Source organism: Sceloporus undulatus, chromosome 1 (assembly GCF_019175285.1).
Source record: "Sceloporus undulatus isolate JIND9_A2432 ecotype Alabama chromosome 1, SceUnd_v1.1, whole genome shotgun sequence".
NCBI classification, from domain to species: domain Eukaryota; kingdom Metazoa; phylum Chordata; class Lepidosauria; order Squamata; family Phrynosomatidae; genus Sceloporus; species Sceloporus undulatus.
Window position 1 is genome coordinate 364582349 of NC_056522.1, and position 13988 is coordinate 364596336.

Sequence of the window (13988 nt, forward strand, 5' to 3'; positions counted from 1 at the left end):
AAAGGTATTCAGGCATGGTTTACTGTTGCCTTCTTCTAAAATGTACTAACATAAGTTAGCTAAAGCGACAATGCTATAGCCTCTGAAAGATCCTCTACCAATGTTACTACTGCTCGTGTTCAGTAGCTGTTTGACACAAATAATCTGACTCCTCAGTCAGACCGGTATCAGTGTTACAGTCAGTACAGGCATAGCTCAATTAACAAAACATCTCCTTTTTATAAAGTCTTTTTATCCACATCCAACCCTCCTTTGTCCTCTGTCTAGCTTGAGGTTTTATCAGCAGCATTGGTATTAGAAGGATTATAGCTGCACATCTGCAGTAAACAATGCAATAAAGGCTTGAGCTAGGTAAGAATGGGATTCTTCCTCAGTCGCCCCTATTGTAGTTGTGTGTCTGGCTATGACAGACAAGGTAAATAGCAGTTCTCTCCAGAATCTCTTACATGTCGAGGAATGACTTAGGGAGCTGAGGATGTTTAGCCTGGAGAAGAGAAGGTTAAGAGGTGATATGATAGCCCTGTTTAAATATTTGAAGGGAGCAAGCTTCTTTTCTGCTGCTCCAGAGACTAGGACCTGGAGAAATGGATGCAAGCTACAGCAAAAGAGATTCCACCTCAACATTAGGAAGAACTTCCTGAGAGTAAGGGCTGTCCGACAGTGGAACACACTCGGAGTGTAGTGGAATCTCCCTCCTTGGAGGTCTTTAAACAGAGGCTGGATGGCCAACTGTTGGGGATGCTTTGATTTGGATTTCCTGCATGGCAGAATGGGGTTGGACTGGATGGCCCTTGCGGTCTCTTCCAACTCTTTTATTCTATGATTCTGTGATTCTATGTGTGAACTGCAAAACAGAAAGAAAAGATAAAAGAAAACGAGCCCTCCCTCTGCCATCATCCGGCCTCAGAGGGAGAGAAGGGCCAGCCAGCGCCATCAGGCCTGGACTAAAGGAAGAAGATGAGCCCTCCCTCCAGTCCATCTGCTATGGTCCCGGCCTTGGAGGGAGAGTCAAACCGCTGGACTTACTCCCCTTCCCACTGCCATTCCCGTCTCCTTTTGTGTCATGCCTTCTTTAGATTGTAAGCCTGAAGGCAGAGAAATGTCTAATTAACGATCTGAAAGCTGCTCTGAGATCCTTTCTGGCTGAAGAGAGGGGCATAAATACAGTAAATAACTAAATAATTGAAGAGATTTGCCTGCCTCACCAGGTACCATAAGCGTGTTATAAAACCATAGTTCTGTAGCTAAAACTGGAAACATAAGAAAAGTGGAGGCTGGAGAAAGGGGGAAAAAAAAAAACAATCCCTAGAAACGTTTGGGAAGAAGCCTTCAAATAACCTCTAGAAAATAAAAATGGTATTGTTACTTACTGTATCTGGTTATCTCATTTCTCATGTACATTTTGATAGTTTTGAATAAGAATTTTTTTACTGTAGGAACCTATGCCCATTCTTTCCATGTTATTTTTACTATTGGCATCAAATTTTCTGTTAAAAAAGTAATGCCCAGGAACCCATCTGTTTTGTCAACTGAGGTATATCAATATGTAGGCTTTTATCTCTTGGGAGTATGCAGTCCCACCACTAAGGAAAGGTGGTGGTAAACTGGGAGATTAAAATATAATGCATAAATAAATAACTATTGGGAAATAAATTCCCCCAATCCAGTGGACTTTGAGGTAAGTGTACATGAATATTTAATTTTAAATAAATATATATATGACTGGGCTGCTTAACAGTTCTTATTATCTGTCATTTTCAGCAGAGTACTAGATCTGTGAGACATTAAAACTAAGAACTTAGCCATTTTATCTTCAGAGGAACAGTTTGGGTTGCTTCTGTGGTTTGCCAAAGGCATATGTGTCAATCATTAATAAATGATTTGCTCCTTGATCCAGCTTTTGTATTTTCTTTCTGATTTCTCTGGAAGTAGTACAGTAGACTGAAGCCAGATTTGTCAGTTAGATCCTTATGTGGCTCCTTCAGCGATTTGTGACTTGAAACGAACATATTTCCTGGATTATCTTTTAAATTGCTTAGTTCTGTTGATTGGCAGAAGAAAACCAAAGCTGGAGACTTACCTCCTGGTGGTTTTAAAATAGCTTTCCCTTCCTTATTCTTTTTCTGATTTGTGCTGTAAATTGCAACAGCATGCCTGTGTAATGTTCATTGTGAGCGTTGTCCTAAGTAAACACTTTAGATGATGTTGAAATATCATAAAGTGGGTAAAGCTAGATATCTCTGCTGTGCAAGCCCTTCCCTTTCAGGGGAGTGATCCCTGGGAAATGTTTGACTTTCATTTTAATTCTTGTCCCTAATGAATGACTGAAACATGAGTATGAATTAACTATGTGCAATCTCTTGCAGAGATGTGTATTGTATACACAGAGTTTTAACTCCACATGACTGATGAACATTGTGCAGTCTTTTCAGCTAGCTGTTCTTATGTCTGGGATTTTTGTAGCCCTGCAGCTAGCTGAGATTATTTCAGTACAAAATGTAATTCTGAGCAAGCTATTGAATCAGTCTTAATTAGGCAGGGCTCTCTTTAAGAATGAACAGTGACCTAGTGCCAAACTCATGAATAGGTTTTCTCTTTAACACACACACACACACACACACACACACACACACACACACACACATGAAAAGTAGCCATGGACAAAGCTCTGGTCTGTATCCAGATTGCGATGCCAGGAGAGAGAATTTTAACTCCTGAGGCTGTTTTCCTGATTTAAGTCACCCCGGCCGGTTACAGACCGGCGTTTTAGTGCGTGATGAGCATGCACTAGGGTTACAAAAGGGCGGTGCTTCTGCACTGCCCTAATCCTAGTGCGTGCTCGTCACGCACTAAACGGCGGCGGCCCTTCCATATGGCCGCCGCCGTGAGGACGTCACGGCCGCGCTGCCTCTAGACGGGGCGGCGCGGACGTGACATCCTCAATCCGCGGCAGGGCGCCTAGGGCGCCCTTTCCGTGGACCAGGAAGGAGCTCCGTTTTGGCGGTCTGCGGCGCTGCTTTGCTTCGCTGGGCGCAGTCTTCAGACGGCTGCGCCCAGCAAAGCAAGAGAGAAAGGGGCCAAGCGGCCCCTTTCTCCCCCTCCCTGCTGCCGCGGGGTGTCCTTGGGGCTTGAAGCCCCAGGGACACCCCTTTTCAGGCTGCGGGGAAGCGGCGTTTTGCTGCTTCCCCGCAGCCTGAAAAGCGGTGGATCGGGGCCTCAGCAGCTGCCGGTGTAGCCACTGAAGCCCCAATACTCCAGGGAAAGGGGCGGGTCCAGACCGCCCCAAATGGGCAGTCTATAACCCGCCCCCAGCTTCTGTTTGGTCCACAGTGGAACGGTATCATTTATAGATATCATAGAATTGTAGAGTTGGAAGACACCACAAGGGCCATCCAGTCCAACCCCCTGCCATGCAGGAAATCACAATCAAAGCATCCCCGACAGATGGTCATCTAGCCTCTGCTTAAAGACCTCCAAGGAAAGAGACTCCACTACACTCCGAGGGAGTGTGTTCCACTGTCATGTGGCCATCTGTATACATCTCTGTGGGGCAAATAAGAGATTCAGTAGAGTGGGCAACAGAGACCAGGAGCAGGGTGAAGGACAAAGAGCTGTTAAAAATTCTGCTATAATAGCACTGGGCTCCTTTGCTGTCATGGATCTCCTTTGTGTTTAATTTGATCCTCGAAAGTATAGTGGGCCAAAAAACGGGGTTGAAGTGGAGGGAGGAACTTTTTCTTTTATACTGGAATATTACTAGCAGGATAAACTTCTTATCTGCCTTTCTATAGCAGACTTAAATAGTAACATTCCAAGAACCACATTGGAATATTACTGGCAAACAGGCTAGATTAAAAGTATAATAATAAAAGTTATTAAAGATTAAACATTTTGGATTACTGGTAGATGTTATGGTACTTCTTTGCTTCTGGATGCAAAGAATTTTCTTGAACTACACATTCATTCACATATGTTAAAAATTGCATGATTATTCATTTCCACAATGTAGTCACTTTTTCACATACCAAGGGGCAGATATCCAGCTGTGTATACCAATGTTAAGGTCCAGCAATTGCTCAGACTATGGGCAAAAATGCTCAGGCTTTGTAACCAAACATTGGTTTAAAGAAGTTGTGTGACTCCGGTTGTGATGCCTCTATGCAGGTTTCTTCATTTAAGACCACCAAAACAATAGAGTGGGAAGTAACAACATCAGATTTGAAATTCAGTTTTATACAGCTGATGACCATTTAATTGCTAAAATGTATACACTTTTGTTAAGAATGGAAATGGAGGAAGAACAGGTTAAAGGTGCATGATAAATTGGGCCCAGAATATACAAATGGACCAGTGGAGAGAATGTGGATGAAGAATCTAACATTTACTTGGAGTTTTGATTTAAGGGAGAATTTTTACAAAATGGCATTCAGTATCAGTGGTACTTGACACCAGAGAGACTTTCAAAGATGTATAAAGGTTATGCTCACAAATGTTGGAAATGCAGTCAAAAAGAGGTAACTTTTATCATATGTGGTTGGACTTCTACAAAAGCAAGAAAATATTAGACTCGGATTCTATTATGGAAGCTCTTTTGAAGTTTAAATTTCATTTGGAATCCAGAACCTTTCCAATGGGGTTGATGGATGAGCAGATGGAGAAGAAATATGAAAGAACTGGCCAATATTTGGCTATAACTGTGAATTCTACGTGCAGGAATGGAAGTATGTGGGTATTTCACCACAAGAAGAATGGTTGATTAAACTCTATGATCTTTTTGAAATGGATTGATTGACTAATTTGATTAGAGAGAAGTCCATTAATACTTTTTTAAAAGAATGGGAATTGATAATTGATTTTATGAGAAGATGTGGGAAAATAGCAATTTTAGGATCTGAAGAATAGTAGAATGGAATAATATGTAGAAGTGCATTTAAAATACATATTTGGAGGATGTAGAATAATTTGATTTATATAACCATCAGTTAGTAAGTTGGAAGTCACGTGTATTCCCTTTTTCTTCGTTATATTGTTATTTCTTGTAGTTTGTTAGTTTGTGTAGTTGGTTGTGTAGTTTGTATATGTTGTTTTCCTTATACTGTATGTTGTTTTACAATATTAAAAATTATGTGTTGATAAAAATAATTTAATAAGAAATAAAAATAATTTCTTTGATTTATGCTGTGCAATTTATGGCTTGAATCCACAGATCATGTCAGTACAAACTATGGCCTATTGTAGTATACAGATGTACTATATTTGTGACATTCTGGGTAACCTAATAAAAGGTTTTGCCCTAATAATGGACTTTTAAATTTTTCCTGTGGGTTAATATGGCTACTTCTCCTTTGATGCAATTTCCTTTTATATTTTGTATAGTTAACATGAAGTCTTGACATTTAGATAAGAAATCAATGGACATCTGTTTTATTCCTTGTTTTTGTTTCTTCCTGTGTTTTTTCAGGTCTAATTCCTGAGGCTAACAAGTTAGCAAGGTCCCTGAAAAAGATCCCAATTCTTCATGATGCAGTGTATGCCAACAAGATTAACCTGGGAGATGACACCTTGGTGCTTCCGTATGTATTGGTGCAACTAGAGTAATTTATTTTTATTAGTGTTCTTAATCTTCTTGTGAAGCATCTTGAATTTTGATCTTTCTTTCCTTGTGTTTCGGCCCTAATAATTAGGTTTGTTGATATGCAAGTATTTAGAAGTACCACAGAGTGTTATATTAGTTAGGAAGCAGATTTCTGAGTACAGTATTTCAACTTTTCCTATTTTTAAAGCAAACTTTTGATCTTTGGGGCTAGATTGCCCTCATTGTATGTCTCCCCCATTGAACTCCTCCTATACCACACAATACAGAATCCTTAGTAATATTTTTTGTTGCTCATAAATCATAATTCCTGTATATCACTGAATGAGATGGCAATAGTTGTGTGACATAAACAACTAGTAAAAATAAAATTATACCTTTAAATTACAATACAGTGTGCCCTTTTTTTATGTTCCAAACCCCCCACGTAAAAAAAAACGCATATGCTCGAGCCCCATTGAAAGTAATGGGGTTTGTGCATGGCGCGGCAGCGCAGCATCCCATTACTTTCAATGGGATGCACCGCCCCTTGCGCTCAGTGCACTTCCACATGGCTTTCAGCATATGCTGAAAACCGCGTATAGTGCATCCGCATATGGTGCGGGCGCACTGTATCATATGCACAGCCTGAATGTATTTACATGTACATAGTTTCCTGTGGTTAAAGTGAAAAACTGGTAACATGATGTTTTAAAAGAAAACTTTAAAAGAATATATATTTAAAATAAATTTTAAAAATTTAATTTTAAATTTAATTTTTTAAAAAAAAACTTGAGGCCTCTCTTTTCTCTTCCCACTGAGCCTTGCCCCACTCATGCCATCTCTTCCACTGAGCTCCAGTGTTTTAAAGGAATGCAGGTAAATGCTGCAGCCTCTTTTTGCCAAAAGGCTGGGGAGGTTTGGGGAGCAGTGATGGCACTGACCCTTAGTTTGTCACCTGGTGTGATCTGCCCACCTCGCACCCCTAGTGACATCCCTGCCACTGGCCAGTAAATAGCCATGTTTTAGGGAGGAGACTACCTAATGGGGACATAGAATCATAGAGCTGCAATGCCCCTATCATGCAGGAATGCACAACTACAGCACTCCTGAAAGATGTCCATTTGACTTCTGTTTAAAGACTTCCAAAGAAGAAGAGTCCACCACCCTCTGAGGCAGTCTGTTCCACTGTTGAACAGTTTTTGTAGTAAAGATGTTCTTCCTCAAGTTCAGGTGGTATCTGTAATTTTTGTGGGTTTTTCGGGCTATGTGGCCATGTTCTAGGAGAGTTTCTTCCTGACGTTTTGCCAGCATCTGTGGCTGGCATCCTCAGAGAATGCTTGCCTGGAAAGGAGTTGGGTATATATATATTGTGTGAATCTCTTTTCTTATAAATTGAATCCATGGGTTTGTATCTGAGGTCCTGTCTGCACTGGTGTGGGGCAGCCTGGAGTATCCTGGCACTGGGGTTGTCCTGACCTTCCTCTGTTGCAAAGGCCCTCTGTAGCGGTGGGGGGGGGGGCTCACTCTGAGGTCAGAATGAGGCTTGGCGCTGGTGAGTGGCACAATGGCAGATGTGCTTGGTGACAGAGCTGCCTGCGGTCAGAATTGAGGGCTCCAGATCTTCTCAGAGTTATTTTTAACCATGGTAAGAGGGGTATTCCCTAGTTCTGATGCAGAATAAATAGCAAACTCCTCTGAACAAATTGTGCCAAGAAAACCCTGTGATATAAAATGCCGCCTTAGGGTCACCATAAATTGGAAATGGCTTGACGACACATAGCCTTCAATCGCAGCATTCTTCATTATTGCATAATAATTGCAGTGTGGCACTGACTGAACCTTTGTCCTGTATTCAGTCTGGCAGTCCCAGATTAAATGAAAAGATGCTTGTCTTTCTTTGACAAGACTACATATTTATTTTTAATGCCTTTACCGAAAACAAACAAACAAAAACAACAACTGACAAAGAAACTTAAAACCCCATTTTGTACAGGTTGAATCTCCCTTATCTGGTATTCTAAAATCCAAAATTGTCCACATGAGTGGTTGAAACAGTGACATCTTTGCTTTCTGATGGTTCAGTGTACGTGAAATTTGTTTCTTGCAAAAAATATTAAAATATTATTTTTAAAAATATCTTCAGGCTATGTGTATCAGGTGTATACAAAACATAAATAATTTTAGGTTTAGACTTGGGTCCTATCTCCAAAATGCCTCCTTATGTACTTGTAAAAATTCCAAATTTTAAAAAATAATAAATCCTAAATCCAAAACACTTCTGGTTCCAAGCATTTCAGATAAAGGAGTCTCAACCTGTTAATATATTTTTTCTATCTGATGTGAGAGGAAGGAGATGCTGCCTACAGTACTGTGTTTTGTTTTGTTTTTCTTTAGAAGTATGGTTTTATGTATCTACAGATACATGCTGAATTAATTGTTTAAAACTCATATGATTGATTGGTTAAGATTTCTTTAATAGGATGATAACTACTGGGAAGAGAAGAGCAATCATATATTTTCACATGTCACAAGTAGTGTCCTCAGATCAAAACAAACTATTCTGTAGGGTTTCTCACCAGGTGGAGTCAACTAGGTGTCCAGGTTGATATTCGTTGGCGGGGAAAAAAAGGTAGAACCCAAGTAATTCATTTCACTAAATATTCTTTGTTTTACAGCTCTTCTAACCAGAATAAAAGAATAATCTACACAATCCTGGAACTTTCTCCACTGCTTGATTCTTCAAATATGACACCAGCTGAATGGGACAAGATTGCTAGGCAACTTGAGGTATTCTGGATTTTTCTTACAGGATGCCACTACTCCTAGAAAAATGATTGTTTTTCCCATTGTCTTCTGAAAAGTAATAGGTGGTAGGGATCAGATAGATTATAAATGTATTTATTTTATCTATTTGTTTTTATTTACGGTATTTATACCCTGCCCTTCAGCCCTAAAAGCTCTCAGAGTGGCTTACAGTTATTATTTTTAATTAGACTGTTCCCTGCCCTCAGGCTTACAATCTAATTTTATTTTATTTTATTTTATTTTTTATAAATTATAAATACATTTTATTTGTTTTAATGTATTTCTGAATCTTTCTCAATGAGTGCTCAAAGAAATTGGCAATAAAATCATAAAAACAACACAGTCCAAGAGTTCTAAACAAAGCAAACCTGATAAAATGTATATGTTGCAATAAAATAGGATAAACTTTTAAAATTAATGAATTGAACTGAAGAATTAATGAATTGAACTGAAGAGGATCCCAACAATTATCGTCCAGTTAGTCTGACATCAGTACTAGGAAAGATTCTGGAGCAGATCATTAAACAGAGAGTCTGTGAACATCTAGATGGCAATTCCATAATCACAAAAAGTCAACATGGGTTTCAGAGAAACAAATCATGCCAGACAAATCTTATCTCTTTTTTGATAAAAATACCAGCTTGGTAGATGAAGGGAATGCTGTGGATATAGTATATCTTGATTTCACTAAGGCCTTTGACAAGGTTTCCCATGACATACTTGCAAACAAGCTTGTAAAATGTGGGTTAGACAAAGGAACTGTTACATGGATCTGTAATTGGTTGACCGGCCGAACCCAAAGGGTGCTCAACAATGGCTCCTTTTCATCCTGGAGAGAAGTGACCAGTGGGGTCCCACAGGGCTCTGTCCTGGACCCAGTGCTATTCAACATTTTTATCAATGACCTGGATCACAGAATTGGGAGCATACTTATCAAATTTGCAGATGACACCAAATTAGGGGGAATAGCTAATACCCCAGAGGACAGGATCAAGATTCAAAATGACCTGAATAGACTAGAAAGCTGGGCCAAAGCTAACAAAATGAAATTCAACATGGAGAAATGTAAGGTATTGCACTTAGGGCGGAAAAATAAAATGCACAGATATAGGATGGGTGACACCTGGCTGAATGAAACTACGTGTGAAAGGGATCTAGGAGTCCAAGTAGACTACAAGTTGAACATGAGTCAACAGTGTGATGCGGCAGCTAAAAAGGCCAATGCTATTTTAGGCTGCATCAATAGAAGTATAGTGTCAAGATCAAGAGAAGTAATAGTGCCACTGTATTCTGCTCTGGTCAGGCCCCACCTAGAATACTGTGTCCAGTTCTGGGCACCACAATTCAGAAAGGACATTTAGAAACTGGAGCGTGTCCAAAGGAGGGCAACAAAAATGGTGAAGGGTCTGGAAACCATGCCCTATGAGGAACGACTTAGAGAGCTGGGGATGTTTAGCCTGGAGAAAAGAAGGTTAAGAGGTGATATGATAGCCCTGTTTAAATATTTGAAAGGATGTCATATTGAAGAGGGAGCAAGCTTGTTTTCTGCTGCTCCAGAGAACAGGACCCGGAACAATGGATGCAAGCTACAGGAAAAGAGATTCCACCTGAACATTAGGAGGAACTTCCTGACAGTAAGGGCTGTTCGACAGTGGAATGCACTCCCTCGGAGGGTGATAGAGTCTCCTTCCTTGGAGGTCTTTAAGCAGAGGCTGGATGGCCATCTGTCGGGGATGCTTTGATTGTGATTTCCTGCATGGCAGGGGGTTGGACTGGATGGCCCTAGTGGTCTCTTCCAACTCTACGATTCTATGATTCTATGATTCTAATAAAACCTCAATGGAACAGTGTAGGTTTAACCCGCCGGGGTCCATTCTCACTGTACAGTTATATTGCTATTATTCCACTTTAGCTGCCATGGTTCTGTCTTAATCCTGGGATTTGTGTCACTAGAGCACTCTGGCTGAGAACTGAGTAAATGCTTTTCCTTAATCTGCCAATCTCATGATTGCATAGGAAGAAACCATGAGTTAAAGTACAGTCATAGTCCTGAAACTGCATGGTGTGAATGGTCCTCTGCTGGAGGAGCCAGCTTAACCTCTCTTTGAAAGGGGTTCTTTCATTGTTTTTTGCTATACAGAAAGAAGTTTCTGTCTTGGATCTCTAGCAGTCACATTTCCTTAGTAGGTAGGACACATAATAGCCAGCATAGCGTAGCAGTTTGAGTGTTGGACTACAACTCTGGAACCAGGGTTCAATTCCAAGTTTAGCCATGAAACCCACTGGATGACCTTGCACTTAGCCTTAGAGTGATGCAATGGTAAACCGTAGAATAACCCCTGCCAAGAAAACCCCGTGATAGGTTGACCTTAGGGCTGTCATAAGTTGAAAACAATGCACAACAGCAAGGAAACTTAATAGGACTTCAGATGAGGAACACAGACTCTGGTCAGATTAGTGTCAAAATATAATCACTAGACTCTGTCATATTCTGGCCAGTAGCAGGAGCCCATGGGGCTGAACACAGGCCAGACAATGCCACAGCTATTTTTCAGCCCTCAAAATAGCACGTTTCCATCTTCCATCTTGATTCAATTTTTTTAAACCTTTGAGGCTTAGGTAGGCATAAAGTCTCTAAAGGATGAATTTTTGAAGCAACTTGGTAAGTGTATTGCTGAAACAACATCATGAAGCCAGCTAGCCCCCTGAGTCATTGAGGACTCTGCAGTGTTGAACACAGCTTTTCCAGGGGTGAATCTGTGGGCAGGCTTAGATTGAAAACTAGGATCTTGATTACAGGAAAAATAATGAGGAAAGCACGGTCTGATGTAAGCTGACTTATGCAATTCCCTTCCTTTTTGCATAGGCTTTGTTTGCATTTCTTGTGACAGTTACCTTATCTTGTTGACTTCCAGCAAAAACACATTTGACCACAAGATGGTGGTATAATATAGCTTTCAGGACAGAAAAGTTAATGAACAGCTTCTAGTAACATGTGTTTTCTTTTTTGTGTTTCGTATTTTAATACGTTGTACTCTGCCTTGAGGAGAGATGGAAAAGAATAATAATAATAATAATTACATTATATTATCCTGTGTTGTTGTTGTTACTTTATTATTATTATTATTATTATTATTATTATTGAGACCATTTTTAATGCAATCGTCAGCAGAGTTTAGAAATGTTACTTTTTGGAACTATGACAAGAGATTCTAGAATTTGTTGTCCAGAAAGCAATTTTGTGCACTCTGATCCTGCGCTATTAGAACAGATTGAATTCAGTGGGCTTACTAATGGAAATTCATAGCCTGTTGTACAACACATGCTTTCTGTCAGTAAGATACATTGTTCAGTGTCTGGTTTTTTTGTTTGCCCACTCTATTAGCAAGGATAGCTAGGATTTTTGTCCAAGACCTGGCTGAGTAGACTATGGTGGGTTTGTTGGATGGCTCAATGACTTGACTTGGGCAGCATCCACACTGCAAAAATAATCCAGTTTGACACCACTTTAACTGTCATAGTTCAGTGCTGTGGAATCCTTGGAACTGTAGTCTGTTGTGGCACCACAGTTCCCTGACAGCAAAGGGTAAATGTCTCACAAAACTATAGTTCCTAGAATTCCATAGCATTGAACCATGGCAGTTAAAGTGGTGTCAAACTGGATTTTTTTGCAGTGCAGATGCAGCCCAAGTTTAAGGTAGTGCTTTATGTAGAAAATACAGCATACCACACTAGGAAAGGAACTGCACAAAGAACAGAACGTACTGTATAATGTAATTTGACCAATATATACCAAAATTGGTGGTAGAATAAAAATGATGAACTTCTGGTATCTGCCTGTTTATACAGTCTTAAGAATTTACAGTAAACATGACGTTAATGCATACATATGTCTGAATTACTAATTATCTTACACACCAGGTCTTTCAGTGCTTCTTACTCCAACTTAAGTCAACCCTATCATAGGCTTTTCTTGGCCTTGGGGGGAGGTTTCCCATTGTCTTTCTCTGAGGCCCATGTATGACTTGCCTAAAGCAACTTGGGGATTTCTGTGGTTGAATGGGGATTTGAAGCCTGGTCTTTCAGAGTCCTTGTCCAGAACTCAAACCACACTGTCTCTACACAACTCTTTTGTAGAAGTGTGAGTAAAATTCTTATTCATTTCTAATACAGAAACAAAAATAGTCCTTGCTGTTACAAATGTTACACCTCTTTTATGTGGGAGAGGCCATAACTCAATGAGACAGTACAGCCATCTCCAATTTAAAACATTGTAATCATGGACAGCAGGAGTGAAGGAACTTAAATGTCAGTGTCTGAGATCATAGAAAGCTACTACCAGTCAGAGTAGGCAATACTGGGCTGCATAAGCTAAAGATCTGAATAACACTTTTTCATGCATTGTTCTTCGTAAGTCTGGAGAAACTACTTCCTTGGTGTATGGACTTACGATATGCACATTCAAATAAAATTCTTGTGTACATGTCTCTGAATATGTTGTTGTTATTACTATTGAATGCATTTATTTATATCCTGTCTTTCCCCCACCCTTAGAACACAAGGTAGCTTACAAAAGTGAAAACAGAAGCTGATAAAAGCTCAAATCACTAAAACATATGAATACATTTAAACTATCAATATAATTAAATTTAAAAGCATGCTCTCTTTAAAAAAACAACAACCAGGACAGACAATACAGCACGACCTTTCCTCATAAGCAATCCGTTTACAAACCTTTGCTGAAACGATTTTTTTGACCTGATGCTTGAAGCGCATCATTGGAGATCTTCACTCTGACCTCTGTAGGACTGTATGTACACTGCAGAATTAATGCAGTTTGACACTGCTTTAACTGTTATGACTCAGTGCTAAGAAATTCTGGGATTTGTAGTTTTGTGAGTTATTTAGCTTTCTCTGTCAGAGAGCTCTGGAGCCACAACAAACTACAAATCCCAGTATTCTATAGGATGGAGCCATGGCTGTTAAAGTGGCATCACACTGCATTAACTCTGCAGTGGGACATCAGCCTAGGAAGGAAATTCTAGAGCCTAGGAGCAGCCATTAAGAAAGCCCCTTTCCATCAGATGTACCAGTGAAAGTTGTGGGACTGAAAGAAGAGCTTCCTCTGAAGATCTGAAAGCCTGGGTAGGCTCACATGGGAGAATACAGATAACCTGGACCTCAGCCATTTAAGGGTCATAACCAGAACTTTAAACTGAGCCTGGAAACAAACTACTAGCCAGTGGACCTTTGTTGTAACAAAGGAGTAGAGATATGTCTATCTATCCATCATCTGTGGTGTGTGTGTGTGTAAGATTTTGATATATTTCCATGCTTTTTTTTGAGCAGAAGAGGGCAGCCTTACACTAGTGTTTTGTCTCTCTTGAGGCTGTGTAGAATGGCTTTCTCCTTGTACGCTACTACAATAGCCCCAGTTTGCTTAATCTGTTCCTGTAAATGGTATAATCCCCGAAGTAAAAGCGACGACAAGAAATCAGACCATACAGCTCATTTGCATATGTTAACATTCCTGTTTTAAAGCCACGGCTAAGCTTTTCTTAATTAGCAGTCTTCCTCTGGTTAAGGACACATCATTAATATGTATACA

The 13988-nt window shown here is 40.0% G+C and overlaps 1 protein-coding gene across 1 annotated transcript in view; it reads left to right on the forward strand.

The window, feature by feature from the left end:
• Positions 1–13988, forward strand: part of LOC121936760 (60 kDa lysophospholipase-like) — a 115043-nt gene that overhangs the window by 12318 nt on the left and 88737 nt on the right. The window contains exons 2-3 of the mRNA XM_042479313.1: positions 5462–5573; positions 8251–8362. Coding sequence (XP_042335247.1) covers positions 5462–5573; positions 8251–8362 — 224 coding nt within the window. The remainder of the gene's footprint in view (positions 1–5461; positions 5574–8250; positions 8363–13988) is intronic.